General features: G+C 37.7%; 1 protein-coding gene across 1 annotated transcript in view; it reads left to right on the top strand.

Moving 5' to 3' along the window:
• The window catches only part of Sipa1l1 (signal-induced proliferation-associated 1 like 1), a 333,975-nt gene that overhangs the window by 252,599 nt on the left and 61,600 nt on the right, over nucleotides 1-19,776 (top strand). Inside the window, exons 8-11 of the mRNA XM_013013587.1 lie at nucleotides 7,676-7,743; nucleotides 8,664-8,821; nucleotides 16,165-16,738; nucleotides 17,626-17,900. Coding sequence (XP_012869041.1) covers nucleotides 7,676-7,743; nucleotides 8,664-8,821; nucleotides 16,165-16,738; nucleotides 17,626-17,900 — 1,075 coding nt within the window. The remainder of the gene's footprint in view (nucleotides 1-7,675; nucleotides 7,744-8,663; nucleotides 8,822-16,164; nucleotides 16,739-17,625; nucleotides 17,901-19,776) is intronic.

The following is a 19,776-nucleotide window of genomic DNA, read 5'->3' as shown; positions in this document are numbered from 1 at the left end:
TTTTTTGTTGGACATGGGTCTTGAACTCTGGGTCTAGATGCTGCCCCTCAGCTCTTGAGCTCATGGTGAGCACTCTACCACCAGGTTTTTTTCTGATAGTTAATTGGAGATAAGAGTCACAGACTTTCCTGCCTGGGCTGGCTTTGAATCAGGATCCTCAAATCTCAGCCTCCTAAGTAGCTAGTGTCACCAGTACCTAGCAAAGTAATTCTTTATATTAAGACATTTTTACTCTCTAGCTAGTGAATTTTATTTCTTTATAGAAATGATTTTATGTTTAAAATCTGTTTTGCATATACTTTTTGCATACTTTTCAAAATAAGTATAATCTTTCATTATATATACCATAAGATGGTTCTATTTGACTTCATTATTAAGATTAACTTCATATATGTTGAAAGAATACCATATGAAATGACTATGGTATCACCTGTGCAGGAATTGGATAGATAGATAGATAGATAGATAGATAGATAGATAGATAGATAGATAGATAGATAGATAGATAGATAGAATACAGATGAGTAGTATATATATATTTTTTTTTGGGTCCAGTCGTGCGGCCTGAACTCTGGGCCTGGGTGCTGTCCCTCAGCTCTTCAGCTCAAGGCTAGCACTCTACCACTTGAGCCACAGCACCACTTCTGGCTTTTTTCTTTTTGCTTATGTAGTGCTGAGGAATCGAACCCAGGGCCTCAGGCATGCAAGGCAAGTGCTTCTACCACTGAGCCAACTTCCCAGCCCTTCTATGAGACTCTTATCTCCAATAAACCACTAGAAAACGGGAAGTGGTGCTGTGGCTCTAGCAGTGGAGCGCTTGCCTTGAGCTGAAGAGCACAGGGACAGCGCTCAGACCCAGAGTTCAAGCCCCAAGACCGACCAAAAAAAAAAAAAAAAGTCTCACCAACTTCCTGCTCAGGTTGGCTTTGAACCATGATACTCAGATCTCAGCCTCCTGAGTAGCTAGGATTACAGGCATGAATGAACTCTTGGCACTCAACTATATTTGGTAATTTTTTCAAAAGTATCTTCTATTCTTTCTTCATTAGGTGTATGCTATCTTTTAAATCCTTGATCACTTTTATAATAATTATTTCAAAGTCTGAATCATCTGAATCCACCAATTCTGTCATCTCCTTCTTATTATGTATTTTTTCTTTGGGCTTTTTCCAGTTTGGGTATAAGATTTTGCTGGGGGTTTTTGGTTTGTTTTTTGGGTTTTTTTGGGGGGGAGGTCTGGTCGTAGGGCCTGAACTCTGGGCCTGGGCGCTGTCCCTCAGCTCTTCAGCTCAAGGCTAACTCTACCACTTGAGCCACAGCGCCACTTCCGGCTTTTTTCTTTTTGCTTATGTGGTGCTGAGGAATCGAACCCAGGGCCTCATGCATTCAAGGCAAGCGCTCTACTATTGACCCACCTTCCCAGCCCCCTGTTGGTCATAGGGCTTGTACTCTGGACCCGGGCTCTGTCCCTCAGCTCTTTAGCTCTAGGCCGTCACTCACTTGAGACACAGCGCCACTTCCGGTTTTCTGGTGGTTTATTGGAGATAAGAGTCTCTAGGCCTTTCCTGCCCAGGCTGGCTTTGAACCGTAATCCTCAGCCTCCTGAGTAGCGAGGATTACAGGCTTGAGCCACTGGCACCTGGCTTTACTGTTATTTTTAAGAAGTGATAAGTTTTGTGTGAACAGTTGGTTCACTCATGGAATAGCTTGATCTTCTTGAATCTTTATTTTAATCTTTGTTCGAGTATATCTACAATACACACTGTGGCTAATGGAGCCCAATAGGTTTGTCTTTCTTACCCTCAGCTTTCCACTCATTAAATGAGGTGCCTCTACTGAGGTCACAAATGGAATGTGTTCTGACTCAGCGTGAAACTGGATGGATTGTTTGATTTAAAGTTAGGTGGTAGTTCTTTCGTAGTTCTTTCGTAATAGTTTTTCTTTGATTGGCTTTTAGAAGTTAATACTGTGCATATGCAGTTTACTACTAAGCCCCAAGGTCAAGGGAACTTTGTTAAAATTTCTTAACCCACTTCACTCTGTGGGTCCTCTTCTTGGATAGTTTGCCTAGCAAATGTCCCCTGCTTGTACTCCCTGACTTCTACGCTATTGTGGCTTTCCTCTTCAAAGTCTTGCTCTGTGCCATTGTCTAAGAAGCGACTCAAGGTAGAAACCTGGGGATTCATAATCTTCATCTTGTTGTCGTTGTTTTCCAGAAACCACGTCTAAAGCTATTATTGCTTCCATGTCATAAACAGTGGGCTCAGATTGTTTTAGCAATTTTTCTAATTTACATTGGAAGGGTGAGTCTTATACTAGGAATCCTATAATGGCTAGAATGAGAAATCCAAGAGAGAGAGAGAGAGAGTGTGTGTGTGTGTGTGTGTCCACCATTTTATTTAAAACCTTCATACTGTGAGACAGCATTTAACCCCATTTTACAGAATTGGCTTCTTTAGATTAATTAGCATACCTGTGATGAGATAGCTAGTAAAAATTAGGGAAATAGAACAGATCCCAGTAGTGTTCTTAATGAATCATTCCAAGAAAACGTAACTGAATCTCCCCACCTTGCCTTCTGATTCTGTGTTTCTCTCTCAAGCCCAACAGTGCCCACACCATCTCATGAGAAGATAGCTCTATTCTGTGAACCAGTTAGTGAAGAGAGGAGTTGATACAACTATGAACCATTTTTTCTTTTTCATAGTTATCTGCATAAAGTTCATTTCTTCATCTCAGAAATAAAGATTTTTATTGAACAAGTAAGCTACAAGTAAATGTGTAACAGGCTGCTATCAAGAAATTTTTAGTAGTGGATTTTTTTAACTTCTTGTTTTTGTTTCTGTATTTGGATGATATAGCTCTAGATAATTACATTCCCTCACACTACAAATAAACATAAAAATCAACTTCCCACTAGGCAGTTTATTATTTGCAAGCTGGAGACCACCCTCGTTTTAAGCTGCATATATGGATTATTCATAGGGAAATTATTTCCTGTCTGAGCATTGTTTGTCCAATCAGCACAAGGGAGACTTAAAAGCACTTAGAAATCATTCCTTCAAATCCCTGCCCTCATTAATTTGCTGTGGTATTAGAGTTTGTCACTGCCTCCATATATTTTAGTGACGTGTAAAGGCAATTTTGATTTCAGAGTCTCTGAAAGGACATAGGCTTTTCATTTTAAAAAAAATCCTTTTTCATTAAGAACATTTAAACTTTGAAAGGGAAAGGACCAAACCAGCATTGCTTGTATGCTTTGCATATACGAAAGGCTATTCAGAGTTCTAGACTGGTAAAGGAAGGGTGTTTATATAGATAAAGGATTCTTTTTAAGAAATTTGCCTTTTTTATCTAACTAAGCAAAGTTTTACATTGTTACCAACACATCCATTGATTAACTTTTATGGGCTAATGTTTGCATATACTTTCACATGAGCCTTATGGCAGTGAGAGCCCTAAGTAGAGAGTGAGGGACTGGTTGGTAGATAGTTAGCAAATGATGTTGTTGGACTTCTAATTGTGATCTTCTTACTTCATATAGGGAATCAATATAATTGCAGAATTCTTGCAACCTGCACAGGAGGAGGAAAATAGTAGTGGCTGACTCTTAAGTACCAGCTCAACACTACCTCTGTTCTTTTCTCTCAGTTATCAATTTTGAGAAGCCATGAGTCCCCATGTACATTATTTGAACCAAATCAAGTAGTATCAATTTGCCAAAATATATCTATGCTCTCTTTGATTCTATCCTTAATGGAATAAAGTAGCCAATCTCTTGAGCATGGTTTTAATCGTATTAAAAAATAAGTAAATATAGATGCTAGAATGGTGGAATCCTTGATTTCTCCAACTGCTTCATTGATGAGTGAAATAGCACCATAGGGCCCAAAATGTTATCATCTCAGATACATGGCAGTGTTCCAGAAGCACACCAAGCCCGGCTGTGCTTCTCAGCATTGATTTCCGTGCCAGCCCACCCCACCACCATTCTCAGGCTAGTTTCCATGCATAGGAGATCTGTTTCTCTCTGACTGTATGAGGATCACAAATGATTGATTCCAACAGCTAGCAACCTATTATAGTATTTTAAGCCCACAAATTATCTGGTTTTCTCTTGCATTCAGTGATACTCCTTTTATCCATGTATTCATAGATTTGTTTCCTGGAGTGCTGGAGATAGAACCCAGGGCCTCACACATACCAAACAAGTGCTGTCCTTCTAAGCTCTACATCCGGTCTCCGTAGAGAAGCTATAAGCTTTTCAAAAACTTAGTTGGCTCAGTTATCATCTAGTTTTTCTTGTGTCCCCTTTAATGTTAACGCAAAGGTTACTCAAAAGCCTATTTTTTTTCTGACTCAGATTCACATGCATATACCTTTACCATCCAAGCATTTGGCTACTCAAAAGCAAAACAGTTGAGTGAAAAGAGAAGTTAAGAAAGACTGACATTGCTTTTATGAGTTTGCTAACTTGTTGATACCATCCTTAAGAAGAAATGTGCACAGTAGCATACTATCACTGATCTATACCTGAGAATGTTATCATTCCTCAGTTTTTCAGTGTCTACTTTCAATAGTTTACCTTTTTGTTTTAGTTTGGTTATTTTGAAACAGTTTGGTTGTGTGATCAGGTTAGACTCAAACTTGTGATGCTCTTGCCTCAGCTGCCCAAGCACTGAGATTACAGGCGTAGCACCACATTAGTGTTAAAGTATGAACCATAGTAATGGTTATATGCCACCTATTGGTGGTGTGAGCTTAAGGTGGGCCATTGACTATCAAAATGACCCATATAATATCTGAATTTACTGTATTAAAACCCCATACAAATATAAAGTGGCTTTATCTTTTTTCATCACTCTGCTTAACAAGCATATTTTCCTTTCAGAGATTGCTGAATATATCTTCTCTTTAACAAGATAAAATGCATTTTTTTGTCATCCTATTAAGACTTGCATGGTTAAGACTTGCATGGTTCAAGATTTCATAGTCACTCAAAATCCAAGTGTAGGATCATTGTATACTTGCCTTATAGAAAACAGCAAACATTCCTTTCTAGTCTTCCTGATTAAGTATAGCAACTCTGTTACATATGTGGTAATTTTAAGATTTTGGAAATCCTTTCTTCTCAGAAAGGAAGATTTCATTGTTTGGACCCAAGTCTCATGTCTAAAACTTTTGAAGTTGTTTCCAAACTGTTAAAAATATCAGCAAAAATTTAGAACTTTTAGAAACATCCTCAGGGGAATAACATGCTAGTCAGGTAGCTTGCATTGTATAAATGAGACATATAAAGGAGAGAATGGACTGAGAACCCAAAACAAACTATCCTCAGGGCTGTCTTTCATTTTACTTTTCTTCTCAGGTAGTAATCCTTTTAGCTTTAGACAGACATAAAGCAAAATGTAGTAAGCGAATACTGGTGACAGTCTTTTTTTTTAGTTCATTAATTTTTCTTAAAATTGGCTTGAAACACGTGTAAATATTTGTCGATACTGACACATTCACCTTAAAATATTAAAAATGTACTAATCATTTCTGCTATTTATAGCAGGGGTTCTTCACAATAGATAAATTCTTTATACTCAGACTGATCTTAAGCAGTTCAGTGAAACTCTGTTATAGCAATATGCAGTCTTTTGTAGTGGTGGTCATTAATGTTGTTTTTCTTGAGTAGTTATATGTTACATATTTTTGTAGTTTTCTAGTCATTTTTGCTCTTTTCTGCTTTTGGTTTATTTTAAATCCTTGCATTTTACATCAGGTTCAAAAATAAGAGCTTCCATTAAGCTCAAGCTTGAAACAGCTTTTTAAAAGCTGTCTGTAAAGCTGGTAGCTCACACCTATAATCCTAGCTACACAGGAGGCTGCGATCTAAGAATTGCAGTTTGAAGCCCCACACCCAACATGTAGCATTTCTAGGGAGGAAGCCTTTTTAAACTAGTTCCCTAACTGATGATGTACATACTGAATTTTGAGAACTACTAACTTACAGTATAAGCCAGGGGTTTTGTTAAAGGGATGGGGAACATTTTTTCTGCCAAGAGCCATTTAGGTATTTGTAACCTCATCCATGGACCATACAAAATATCAATATAGGGAGACATCTCTGGGGCAGCTGACAAGAAGCATACAAGAAACACGTATTTCATTGGATGCCAAATTATTTCAAGGACCTTTTATGTTCCAAAGGTTGAACATTTTCATCCCTGATGCAGCATCATTCTCTAAAATGTAATAAATGTTTTGCTCTTCAAAAATATGGTTGATAGAGGTGAGTTTACCCAGAATTATGCACATTTGCTCCTTTTGGAGTCCATGCATCCAGGATTCTGTGAGTTTTAACAAGTAGTCCCTTTCAGCTGGGCAGTAATAAGTATCTGTACTCTCTGTTTTGGCCCCAGGTAGTTGTGGACTTGTTGATTCTGAAACCTTTTCATTTAGGCAGTATAGGTTATTATTTTTTTCCTTAAGGACAGTGAGAATACAACAAATATTTAAGTTTCAAGTCAATTTCTTGGATATTCCTATAGTACCTTGCCCCCCCCCATTCTTCTGTTTTCTTTTGGTGCCATTCCTGGGGCTTGAACTCAAGGCCTGAGCAATGTCCCTGAGCTTTTATGCTGAAGGGTAGCATTCCACCACTTTAGCCACACAGCTCTACTTCTGGCTTTTGGTGGTTAATTGGAGAAAAGAATCTCAGAGACTTGGCCTGACGTGAACTGTGAGCCACTGACACCCAGCAGTAAATTTGTTTTTACATGTTATAGTATTGTTAAATTATCAACTTTTTTATTTTTAAGATGCTGTACAGAGGGGTCATTTTTTTTGTAATGAACAAAACAGCTTCCCGCTTGTATTCAGAGAATTAGAAAAGAGGCTCTTAATGTGATGTCTGTGAGCATGAATGGAAAACAATTTTACCTTTATTTTCACTGTTCCTAATTTGAAATTTAGCATCTTTTTCAATTATGAACATAGACAGTAAACTATAGTTTTATAAGTTCTACCTGTGGATTTATAGACTTATCAGAAGCAGATATCTTCATATTGCTTCTTGTTGCAGATATCTCAATAATATAAATCTTGTGCTCAGCACCTTTTAAAATCATTTAATAGTTTATCTTCTGATTTAATTTCTTTTGATACCATAGATTTTTTTTTCTGTATGGATTCTAGCCCATAGGCTTCTGAAATTAGATTGCCAGAGGCTCAGTTATTAAAAACATGGATACATCTACAGTAGGTCTTTTTTTTTTTTATATTTTATTTTTGGGTCCGGTCATGGGGCCTGAACTCTGGGCCTGGGTGCTGTCCCTCAGCTCTTCAGCTCAAGGCTAGCACTCTACCACTTGAGCCACAGCTCCACTTCTGGCTTTTTGCTTATGTGGTGCTGAGGAATCGAACCCAGGGCCTCAGGCATGCAAGGCAAGCGCTCTACCACTGAGCCATCTTCCCAGCCCCCTGAGTAGTATATTTTTATGTTCATCTTGAGTATATTGATTTTAAATTATTGGTATATTGTATAGAATAATCAATTCAGACTGGATTTTATTTCTGTAACATCTGACTATATGTCGTATTTAGAAATGAAGTAAGTTGCCTCACTGGAAAATAATTTGAGATGTCTTAAAATTTCTAGTTAAAAGTATATTTCCCAACTATTTTTAAGTCTCGGTTCTCAATCCAGTCTATTATTTCTTCCAGATGACAGCCAGTAGTAAGTGGCTGATTTTACTGGTATGCAATTTGTATCTTAATGTCACCAGAGGTTTTTTTGTTTTTGTTTTTTGTTTTAGCACTAGAGATTGAACTCAGGGCCTTGCACTTGCAAGGTATGGTTCTGTTTGAACCATACCCCTAGCCCATGTCATTAGCAAGTTTAAAAATAAATTTTGTAAATAGGAGCTTATGTCTTACAGATATGAGCTTCCCTAAGCATCAGACATACAAATTTTGTTTAATTCTCTTTACACAACTGATATTAAATACTTAGAAAGCTTCCCCTGAAAAAGCACTGTCCTAGAATGATATGGGGAGTCTCTGCATTTGCCAACCACCCATGTAAACTACCTGTTAGCACAAAACTGAAGGTGGTTTTAAAGACCTTTCTTTGTACTTAAAGGAACTATTTAAGCCAAAAATTTAACCTGCATTTAACTTGTTACTACACTGTGTAATAACATTAATTCATTTATTCCCAGCTTGTGACACAAAATTTTGTCAGATAAAACTTTAGCTAATATTTTCTCTAGCTAATATTTTCTTTAAATAAAGCCAATTAAACAAAAACATAAATTGCATTGTAATTACTTCAGCCATTCTCTTTTCTAGAAGTCTTCCACATGGCAAGTTTACATGAAATGGAACAGACCTCTTGTTATAGAAACTGAAGATTTGGAGATGTTGAAACTTGGCATAATAGACATTAGCAAATATTGATTAGATCAATTTAAATGGCTATGTCTTCTGTGCAAGTTCCATATTCTTTCTTGGAGGGAATGATAAGACACTCTAAAATATTGATAGTAACTGTAGATTTTTTACTCTGGTGTGTATGGATAGTAATGAACGTTTTAAATATAATTATCTGAGGGAATTGGGGTGGGCAAACAGTCGGAGCATTGTCATTTATGTTGGTTGCTTATTGTTTCTTTCAGCTCCTACGGAAGCGTCACATTGGCAATGACATTGTAACAATTGTTTTCCAAGAGCCCGGAGCACAGCCATTTAGCCCCAAAAACATCCGGTCTCACTTTCAGCATGTTTTCGTTATTGTCCGAGCTCACAACCCTTGCACGGACAGTGTCTGTTACAGGTATGTGTGAGTGCTACAATGTTGGCTATGTGGACCATGGCTGCTGTGCAGAGGCATCATCCAGCTGTGCTTTCTAAAGTGGCAATAGGAGTCTATTACTATTTTGTCTTCACCTTTTGTGTGCACATGGCTAAAATTCACCTGGTGACATAATCTGATAGTGTTGGCATTTCCCAGACTTGGTCAGACACCTGTTGTTTCCATTTGCACCTCCTCTTTGTGTGGTTGTCCTTCATCCATACCATCTGGTCACCATCAAACTAATTACTTATATACTAATTATATATGGTTTTGGGTTTGCTGGGAGCAGAGAAAAATGATCATAATAATTAGGAGAGAGAAGAAGTTTATTTTAAATTATTGTTACTAAAGAAAAAGCCTAAGCCCTTACTTAGGGCTTAATTAGGTATGTTAAGTACATGTACTTAATACAAATACACACACTGAAAATGAGTTCTTTCCTTTTTTTAATTGTCAAAGTGATGTACAGAGGGGTTTCAGTAACATAAGTAAGGTAATGAGTATGTTTCTAGTCAACCTTGTTACCCCTTTCTTTATCTCCCTTATTTTGACCTGTTGGCTAAAGAGCCCATCTTTTTTAACCCCATCATGTGAAACTGTGCTTGTCTTTGCTAATAGTAGCGCACTGAACACACTCCTGCTCATGACTTCTGAGTATATTTGGAATTCCCTAGTTGTAAAAGTTATTTGAAGACCCAACACATGGCTATCATCTGTGAATTTTTAGCTATTTACAAATCCAAGAAAATTATGTTAGAGTATCACTGAAAAACAAATCACAAAAATTATAAAGTTGTGTCTTTTTTCTGCTGTAAACTTAAGGAATCAGATTCTTCACTGACTTTTTCAAATGAGCTGTACATATTTCCTGAAGTTTATGACATATCAGAGGTGTTTGGAGGCTCAGTAAATAAGGCACCTTTTTGCAACCTTTATTGTTGGGGATAAGGGGGGAGGAGTTAATATCCTCATGAAAATAAATATAAGTTAGAATGGGAAGTTTTCATCAATTTTAGCATGATACAGGAGCCTTCAAATAATTTTCACAGCTATGAGTTTTCCTCAAACCATAGCTACTCTCCCAACTAAAAGGAACATTAATTTATAGTCCTCTTTCATTAGTGCTACTATGGTGAAAATGTTTAGAGTTATTCTAAATACATTGAGTTATTCTAAATTTATTTAAATCTCATTTACCTTTATCCCTAAGTAATCTAGTGAGACAGTAAATCAAATACTTTTCTATCATTTAAAATCTTTTGTTCCCAACTTTTTTCAGTAGGAATCTTAATGTTTTTTTCTTATTGGCCCCTACTTAGTATCTGATGTATACATCATGGAAGCATTATTTTCTCAACTAAACTAGAACATAAATTTCATTTTAATTTCTTCAGCCATTCTCATCTCTAGAAATCTTTCTCCATGACAAGTTTATGTGAAAATGGAACATAGAGCACTGCAAGGTCAAGTTACAGAGATAATACAAAAATGGGACTCAGTTTGTGTGTTTTAGAGCACTTGTGGATGGAATTCAATGGGAACAAGAGGAGTAAGTCTAGGAGTAATGAATAGTCATTTATGCCCTAAATAGAGACAGGAAAGAAGAGGGAGAGCACCATTAGGGGCCTTATAATGTAGGGAAGAGAACTAGGCAGTAGAGTGTTTTTCAATGCTGGGCATCAGAGTAAAATAAAATTTTAGGAAAATCCATCTAACAATGACAGAACAATAATTTGGAAGTTATTGTTATCTGTTTATGCTTCTGTATTTATTCAGTACTTATGTGTGCTACCTAGAGTATGTCCAGAGAGAAGCTCCTGAACTAAAGAAATGCTATTTCTCCCTGAGAACTGGAAAGTTTATATAGGAAAAACTGACTGGTTCTAGAAGCCAGTTAACCTTGAATAGTCTTGATATAGCCAAGTACTCAAATAGTTACTTAAGTCTATGCACTAAAGCATACCCTGTAATTGATCAGTGAAACCCTCCAGTCTCTGTTATTTTATTTGCATCATTACAGTAAGCTTAATTGCCTGGTCCCAGCTGATAGAGCAAATTAGAAGCAACAAATCAAAAAGATGAAGGAGCCGTTAAAGGCAAGAATATACAGAAAACCATCAATATGTGATTATTGTTAGGGGAGATGCAGAAAACACTACTCAAATCAAAGATACAAATTCAATAAGCATAGCAGTATGAGGTCATTTGATTGGAGGCAAACAACCAAATATACTTCACTCACCCCTGAGGGCAAGAAAGAACAAAACAAAGGGTAGAATATCTCCATTTTTCAACAACTAATGAATTAATGGATCTAGCCTTGATGATCAAAGGCTGCCAACATCATAAAAAAAGACAAATGTGTGCCTCATAATGGAAAAACAGAACCTCACCTATGAATCAGTTCCCCCTCATTAAATCTGAATCTGATCAAATCTCTAGATAAGCCAATTGATAAGAAATACAGAAGAGAGAGCAGCCTAGTTTTAGTGGATAAATTCAAACTTGTCTAGGCTTGTCTAGCGTGAGTTAAGGCTCTGGCTTCTATCCCGGGGAGGGGGAGGGGGTGATAAATTAATTGCAATGTGTGGACCTTGAGTCTTAATTTAGGCAAAACTATAAATAAAACCTTAAGATATTGTAAACAACTGGAAATTAGATAATGGATAGCTTATTTGATAAAAAATAAGAAATAACTAATTTTATGGTTGCAATAAGTCGTTATTAAAAACAACAACAACCCTGAGCCTTCAGAACAAATATTTCTTGTAATCGGTAGCTTAGTTTAGGGTCAAGAATGAAATAAATATAGAAGAGTCAGTATAATTTTGTAAAACTGCTCTTGGATTAAATCAGATTGTAAACCCTCTGAAGTGTTAAATTTCCCTTTCTGTACAATGGAAGATTGTTTGTGACATCTATTCAAACTCCAGTCAATATGGGATGTGTACAAGGGAGTAAGATATATGAACATTAAATGTGTATACTTTGTTAAGGTTCATTTAAGAAGAAAAAGCCAAAATGGCCAAGTGGTAGGATTTTTTCCCCATAAAAGTAAGTTAGCAGATCTTCCTAAGACTTATGTGTGTTCACTTTGTTTTTAAAATAACTTAGGGAAAAGTTCAGGTTCAATATAGTCTGTTGTGTGGGGTCCTTCAAGTCTGATCTCTTGTCTCAGCCTCTTCTGACTCCTTTGCCAACCCCTCTCCCTGTCTCTACCCACTTACTCTTGTGAAACTACTTAATCTCCAGGAATTTAAGAGCAGTAGTCTGTATCTACTGCTCTCTGGGCCAATGTCTTTGCTCTCATAGCCCTGCTCTCCTTCACCTGATAAACTCCTGACCTCCTAGGACTATGGTGATTTTAGCAGGTAGTTCAATCTATTGGAATTAATCTTCGCCAGTCTTTGGGTTTTATCCTTTATCCTTAAAAGTTGCCTAGAGCATAACTAATGGGAACTGGATAGTGTTGTTGGGAGAATGAGTACCAATAGAAATATAAAGCTCCCTAGAGAAAATGAGTGTCCTTGATCTTTTCTTCCTTTGCCCAGTTCTGCCTTTCTGTAAACCTCCCCACATGCATGGCAATCTGAGCCAGTCTTCAAGAAGAGAACCAGCAGAACCTCCTTCTTCTATTTGGGTGTTTTCTTTGTCATTCATTTAGATTGGGGATTGGGAAATATTGTTTATTGTTGTTTCCATTGAGCTTCTAAAGTTCAAGTGTCAGACTTATATTCAGATGTATCCCTGTATATCAACTTCGGTTTGGCTTTGAGTATCAAGACCCACTGCTTCATCCAAGGTGTTTGATGTCAGCAAATGTTACATAGCCCTAATCAACTACATAAAGCCTCATGGTGGTCTCTTGGCCCATGAGACTCATGTGGATGGCAGTCTTTAGCAAGTATCTTGAGATTCGAAGGGGAGGTTGAAAAAACCTATCTTCAGAGGGAAGTGTGGTATCTTGTCCGGGAGTTCTCTGTTGGCTTCTGAGGGCTTCACTTTAGCCCTGGCTCTCTCTTGACAGTTCTGTATAAATCATCTCACTTCTCTACATCTCTTTCCTGGAGAAGTGAAGAATCCATATGTTATGTTCTCAGGGAGATAAGCACAGGATACCATCTAGTTCTCTCCATCATTCTCAGATGTTGCAGAAATGTTCCTTAATGGTTTTTGTAAAAGCAAAGTGAATTCTTTTTTTGGGGGGGCGAGGGGGTGGTCCGGTCATGAGGCCTGAACTCTGGGCCTGAGCGCTGTCCCTCAGGTCTTCAGCTCAAGGCTAGTGCTCTACCACTTGAGCCACAGCGCCACTTCCGCCCTTTTTCTTTTTGCTTATGCGGTGCTGAGGAATCAAACCCAGGGACTCAGGCATGCAAGGCAAGCGCTCTGCCACTGAGCCAACTTCTCAGCCCAGCAAAGTGAATTCTTAAAGCCCAAGATTTTTATTAGAAGAGTTCAAAGGGCAGTGACTTCAGGTGCTAGCTCCCTGACTGCTTTGCGCTAGTCTCTTAGCATTGTCTGTCCTCCAGGTTAGACTCCTGGACAGCATATCCTAGTTTATAACCCTACCTACTGCATAAACCATGGCTATAACTGCAAAAGATGTATTATTTCTGGGATCCAGTGTTGCATACTAGCATAGCTAACAGAATTTGGCCACACTGAGGCTCTTTTTTTAGAGAATCTGCTTCTAAAAATAGTTAGAACCATTTATAATTAATATGTCTTAAGTATCTATAGCAAATGAGCTTTTTTTTAAGACAAATGATACTATGTTGCTTAAACCAGGCCTTATTATAAAGAGGTCAGCACAAGTGGCATTGAAATTAATAAGCTCTTAACCTCCTAGAAACCTTGAACGTTAGATTTATCCCAACAAAATTCTTCATTTGAAAAGAGTATTCTAAGGTATCATCTTCCTCATCTTCTTTTTCTATAAAGATTCTATTGGTAATAACACAAAGCTGATTTTAGTGTCTATATCATTTACCTCCCTACCATGGTGAATCACTGATAATTACATGTTAAAGTTTCAGTTCTCTCCCTCAATTCAATCTGGAGGCTTCTAATTATTGGTGGGTTTTCAGTATATGTTTGTCTAAAATTCTGTCACTTAATAAATAGATCTGTAGAAAGCCAGTGGGTTTGAGAGCAAATAGATAGATGGTGCTCATAATCACACCCCCTGCTAAGCATGTTCCTCTCCTTGTTTAAAATAAAATCCCAGCTGTTCCCTGAGGAAGAATAATGATTTGAGTGAAATTAGCAACAGAAAAAAATCACCGATTTTAAAATGAAAAAATACTAAGTATTTCTGGACACTTACAGGATTCCTCTTAGAAAATCTAGCAAATCTAGATTTCAGCATCTTTTGCTCGACTTCCGTAGCAGTGCGGGGGGGGGGGGGCAGGGGAGAAGAAGATCAAAATTATACAACTGTCAGCATTCAAGTCAGACAGTTACAGCAAACCAGAAAAAATGCCTTTTTAATACTGGTGTAATTAGGCTATACTGCATGCATATAGAGGTTTCTATGAATTCTTCAGTTGGAAAACGTAGCATTACTTGACATCTTTCTTTGTTATAATGTAAGCCAGGTAGTCTTGGGTGTGTATGTGTCTGTGTCTGTGTATTTGTAGAATTAACAATACGCAAATCTATCTATATCTTCTGGTATGGCTTTTCCATTTCACCAAATAGTTTTGTTATAAGAGTACTGATTTTTATCCTGCTTTCATAAGGCATAGTAAAAGTAAAATTAAATATCTTAAAGCAGATTCTTCTTAAAATAGAGAATGTGAAACAGTTCCTCAGCTTAATTTGAAAGGTACATACTCATGATTCCCGTTCTGGGAATTTAGATGAAGCCAATTTTTATATTATTTCCTTAATAGTATAATTGCATAATTGAGTCACTTTTAGATAATCTGAGAAGAGGATTGTTTAAACTGTTAGAATCATAAATTCCAGACATCTCAAGATTTGGCTAAGGATATCACATGTAATCTTAGAATATAATGTGGAGATACACTCTCTCCATTTAACTTCTGTTAAATTTAATCTCTGTTTCAGAAAAACAGCAGAAATTTAGAATTTTCAATGTTTCTAAATTTAATATTTAACTTTTTACTATTAAAATTACAGGTCAATAGAGATATTCATATGGCCCTTTTCTTAGTCCCATTTTTAGAAATACATATGCAGAAGAAATGATGAAAACAAGCTTTCTCATGACAGTCTTGCCTAAAGAAATAGGAAAGGGAAAATCTTCCTCACAAGTAGATTGTCAGAATTATATACCAAAAGCAGAAAATTTATACCAGCTTAAGAAAAATAAATGCAGTTTTCCAGGCACTGGTTTCTCACACTTGAAATCCTAGCTACTCAGCCACTACTGAGTAGCTGAGATCTGAGAGTTACTGTTTAAAGCCAGCCCAGGCTGGAAAGTCCCTGGGAGTCTTATCTCTAATCAACCACCAGAAAGCTGGAAATGGAGCCATGGCTCCATAACTCCCTGAGCAAAAAAAAAAAAAAAAAATGCTCAGGGACAGTGCCAGGCTCTGCGTTCAAGCCCTAGTACTGGCACAAAAATATAAAGCTTAAAGTAAATACAGTTTTAAAGTGTTGTTATTATATAAAGATCATAATCCTGTTAATCAACATTTTTATTTTAAAATTAATGCTTTTAATCTGGTCATATCATGGCATAGGACAACAGATAATATTTATTTAATTTAATAGAAATTTGCTTCCTATATGTTTTGTATCTTATGGTATTTTCATAATAAGTTGTTTATAGGCATCCTGTCTCAAATGGAGGGCACATTGGAGCTCTAATACAATGTGTATTTGCTTATGGTCTAGAAGGTTCAATAATTCTATAACCCACCAACCCCAAAACAGTTCCTTGGTATTCAAAATACACTTGATTTTTTTATGTAGAGTATTATGACAAAGGTTTTATTAATGGAGTTTTGTTTAGCCTCCTATTTATAAAGGAATGGAAGTTTGTTAACTTTACTTTTTTGCCTTAGAAAAGTATTTTATGTTCCCTAACATCTGAATGTGATTGAATAAAAGATGATGCTCATATTAGCAGAAATGTGTATTGCTTTGAAGGAAGGAGATGAGAAATTGACGTTCTTTTGAGGTATGCCCTTTGTTTTTTCCTGGGGCTTTAATCCAGGACCTTGTACATGCTAGACAAATACTCGACTACTCCCTTACTTCCCCAGCTCTGTGTTTGTAAAAATATATTTTATTTTCATATTGTAAGATATATTGATAAGCTCTTTCCCTTTGATTTTTGCTTTGTCTCCTAGTGTGGCAGTCACCAGGTCCAGAGATGTGCCTTCCTTTGGACCTCCTATCCCAAAAGGGGTCACATTTCCCAAGTCAAATGTGTTCAGGGACTTCCTTTTGGCCAAAGTGATTAATGCAGAGAATGCTGCTCATAAATCAGAAAAGTTCCGGGCTATGGCAACTCGGACTCGCCAGGAATACCTGAAAGATTTGGCAGAAAAGAATGTCACCAACACCCCTATTGACCCTTCTGGCAAATTTCCGTTCATCTCTCTGGCCTCTAAGAAGAAGGAAAAGTCTAAGCCATATCCAGGAGCTGAGCTCAGTAGCATGGGGGCCATTGTGTGGGCAGTCCGGGCCAAGGACTATAACAAGGCTATGGAAATAGACTGTCTTCTCGGGATCTCCAATGAGTTCATCGTCCTTATTGAACAGGAAACAAAGAGTGTGGTTTTCAATTGTTCCTGCAGAGATGTGATAGGGTGGACCTCAACTGACACCAGTGTCAAAATCTTCTATGAGCGAGGAGAGTGCGTGTCGGTAGAGAGTTTCATTAGCAATGAAGATATCAAAGAGATTGTCAAACGGCTGCAGGTGAGTCTTTTCCTTCCTCTCATTCACAGGCCACTTCTCTTACATAAAGTTTTCAGTTCTCAGTTATCCAAGCTAGTACCTTTATTAACTACCCTAGAAACTCCCTTAGATCAAAGCAAGTGAGAGCAACATAAAAGTTTATGTTTTCCATCATGTATTGAGAAAAGTTTCAGTCAAGTGGAGGAGTACACATTTCTCATTTGCATGTGACTTGATCCCTCTCTATCTTGGTGACTGATGTAGATGTTTAAAGAGTAATTGGAGGATCTATTGTCATAATTTTTTTTATAGTTTCTCATTGTTGGCAGGTCTCTGTTAGAGATTTCCTTTAAACCTCAGGAAAGCCTTGAGCTCTTTGGATGCAACAGTATGTTAACATTTGGCTGTAAAAGATGAGTGAAAGATTTGTTTTTCCCTTCCCCTCCACAAATTATACCAACATCAGATACAGTGAAAGCAGGGGTTATACTGTGGGGGAGGGACATACAAAGTAACAAAGAAATAATATTATAAATGTGTTATGGACCCATTGCAACAATGAGACGTACAAGTCGTTATGTCAAAAACGAACTTTACAACTTTGGTGGGGGGGGAGGGAGGATGGGATGGGAAGGGGAAACAAAGGAGGAGGCTACAATGCTTGATAAGAAATGTACTCATTATCTTGCTCATGTAATTGTAACCCCTCTGTACAGTATTTTCACAATAAAAAAAAATGTTTAGAACTAAAAAAAAAAAAGGTGAGTGAAAGAGATAGGACCAGCCTGTCCCTCAGCTGGTCATAGGCATTCAGCAATAACCCTACTTTAGCAGCAGTTTTCCAGTTCCATATCTCCTCCTTAATACCTCATACATTAAGCCCCAATCTTTTTTATCTCCCTTTCTAGTTTGTTTCAAAAGGTTGTGAATCAGTGGAAATGACTCTTCGAAGAAATGGTTTAGGACAGCTTGGCTTTCATGTGAACTACGAGGGCATTGTGGCAGATGTAGAACCGTATGGCTATGCATGGCAGGCAGGGCTGAGGCAGGGCAGCCGCCTGGTGGAGATCTGCAAGGTGGCTGTGGCCACCCTGAGCCATGAGCAGATGATTGATCTCCTGAGGACATCCGTCACAGTGAAAGTTGTCATCATTCCCCCCCATGATGACTGCACCCCACGAAGGTAGGTCTGAGACCTGAAGGGTGGGGTTTGTGTGCCATATAGAATGACTAGCAGGTAGGGAGGCAGGTGTTATGCAGAACAGTAGATTCTGTGCAATGCCGGAAGTTCCTTCCATGGAAAGCTTGACTCAGATCACAGTTCCCTTTCTGCATGTGGCAGTAACAGCTAGAAAGAATGACTGCTTGGGCCAGCCCCAGGATCGCTTCAGATAAAGAAGTCTGGTAATGTTCTCAAACATCTTGCTCCAGTAGCCAAGAAATAAATCCAAGGACACTCAGCATTTTAAACTGCCAGATTTTTTTCTCTTTTATATTCTATGATGCTTATATTCTCCTCACTTAACCCATTTGTACCCAGTTACTATCCAAAATACAAAGTGTTGTTTTGAAATCTGTTGAGAGCCTAGACAGCTGAGCATGACCTACGAGATTTTTCCTAACTGCATCTGCATGATGTGCATGATCTGCTCATGATGCCTTGGAAGTTTGGTCTCCAGCCTTCTCCCAAAAGGAGAACCCCGGAGCACCTGCCCACCCAATTTTGCTAGTCCAGAAGCACTGTGAAAAATAATAATTTCGCTTCCTCTGGAGAGGTTGCTGCTGGAATAAATTTAATCAACTGTCTCCCCTTTAGACTTGCACATGCTATTTTTGCTGGCTTTATAAAATATCTGTTTCTTTTAGCCATTATTTTCTAAGAATTTCTCCTATTTGGCAAATAATTCATAGGTCTCATAAGCCAAGACAAAGTTTCTCATCCTATTTTTTCCTCTAAATGACCTATCTTGCACCTCAGTGCCCATGGATTTATGATTATCAAATAGTAGATTATAAAGTTACGATGGTTTGAGTTCTTTAAAGATCAAGCAACAATGGCAACCAAATGTTCTTCTATTCAAAGCAATAGTGTATCCTAGTTCTGCTTCTCTTAGGTGAACCAGGGATTATGTGTCTATGTAAAAATACAGTGAAGTTTTTTAAAAGAGTAACTTGGTAGATTTCTCAAGAAACAAAGATAGTTATGCAGAACTTGGTTCTGTCAGTTACTTTGGGGTTGAGGAATACTCAGAAAATGTCCCACATGCGTGTGCTGTCCTGGCCAACCAGGTCTGATAGACCATTAGTCTTTCAGATTTCCTCAGGTACATCATCATTAGTATTAAACATATTTCTGAATTGGAATTCAAACATTACTGTTGGTGGCTCAGAGGGAGATCTGGGTTCTTACTGAGAGACTCCAAGTGCCCTATACTCCTCCCGTTTGTCTGTCTACTGTCCTTTGATGTCTCTAAGCAAGAGAAAATAACCAAGCTTCATGAATTTTAGAGTTTTTTCCAGCTCTGGTATTGAACTCAGAGCGTAAAGCTTGCTAGGTAAGCTCTCTCTACTCCTTGAGCCATGCTCTCAAGTTCTTTTTTGCATATTTTTCTTTGTTGTTTTCTTTGTTTTGTTTTTTTTTTGAAAAGTTTCACTGCTGGGTTAAAGTCTACATCCTCTTCACTCCTGAATAGCTGAGGTTATAGGCATGTACCATTATAGGTGTAAACCCAGCTTGTGAATTGTCATTCTTAATTAGATACAACTAAGAATTATAGAGACTAGTGTAAGGATTTTCTTTCAACAGTGAAGCCCATAGAATTGTGATGCCAACTTATCTGTTTAGAAATGTTTTCATTATCCCAAGGTTTGTGTTGGGAAGCAGAGAAGAATCAGATTGATGTGAGGGTGCTGCTGCTGGTACACAGCATTCCTGATACTGAAACCATGAATAGTTATTCCTAGGAAGATGGTTCTGAAAGACCAGCCCTTCTAGCTGCACCCACAATAAAAAGCGGTTTGTCTTCAGCAATGTACTAGATAGATTTTTTTTTTCTGTC

Source organism: Dipodomys ordii, unplaced genomic scaffold (assembly GCF_000151885.1).
Source record: "Dipodomys ordii isolate 6190 unplaced genomic scaffold, Dord_2.0 Scaffold2, whole genome shotgun sequence".
In the NCBI taxonomy this organism is placed as follows: Eukaryota; Metazoa; Chordata; class Mammalia; order Rodentia; family Heteromyidae; genus Dipodomys; species Dipodomys ordii.
This window is presented reverse-complemented; position numbering and strand designations above follow the sequence as displayed.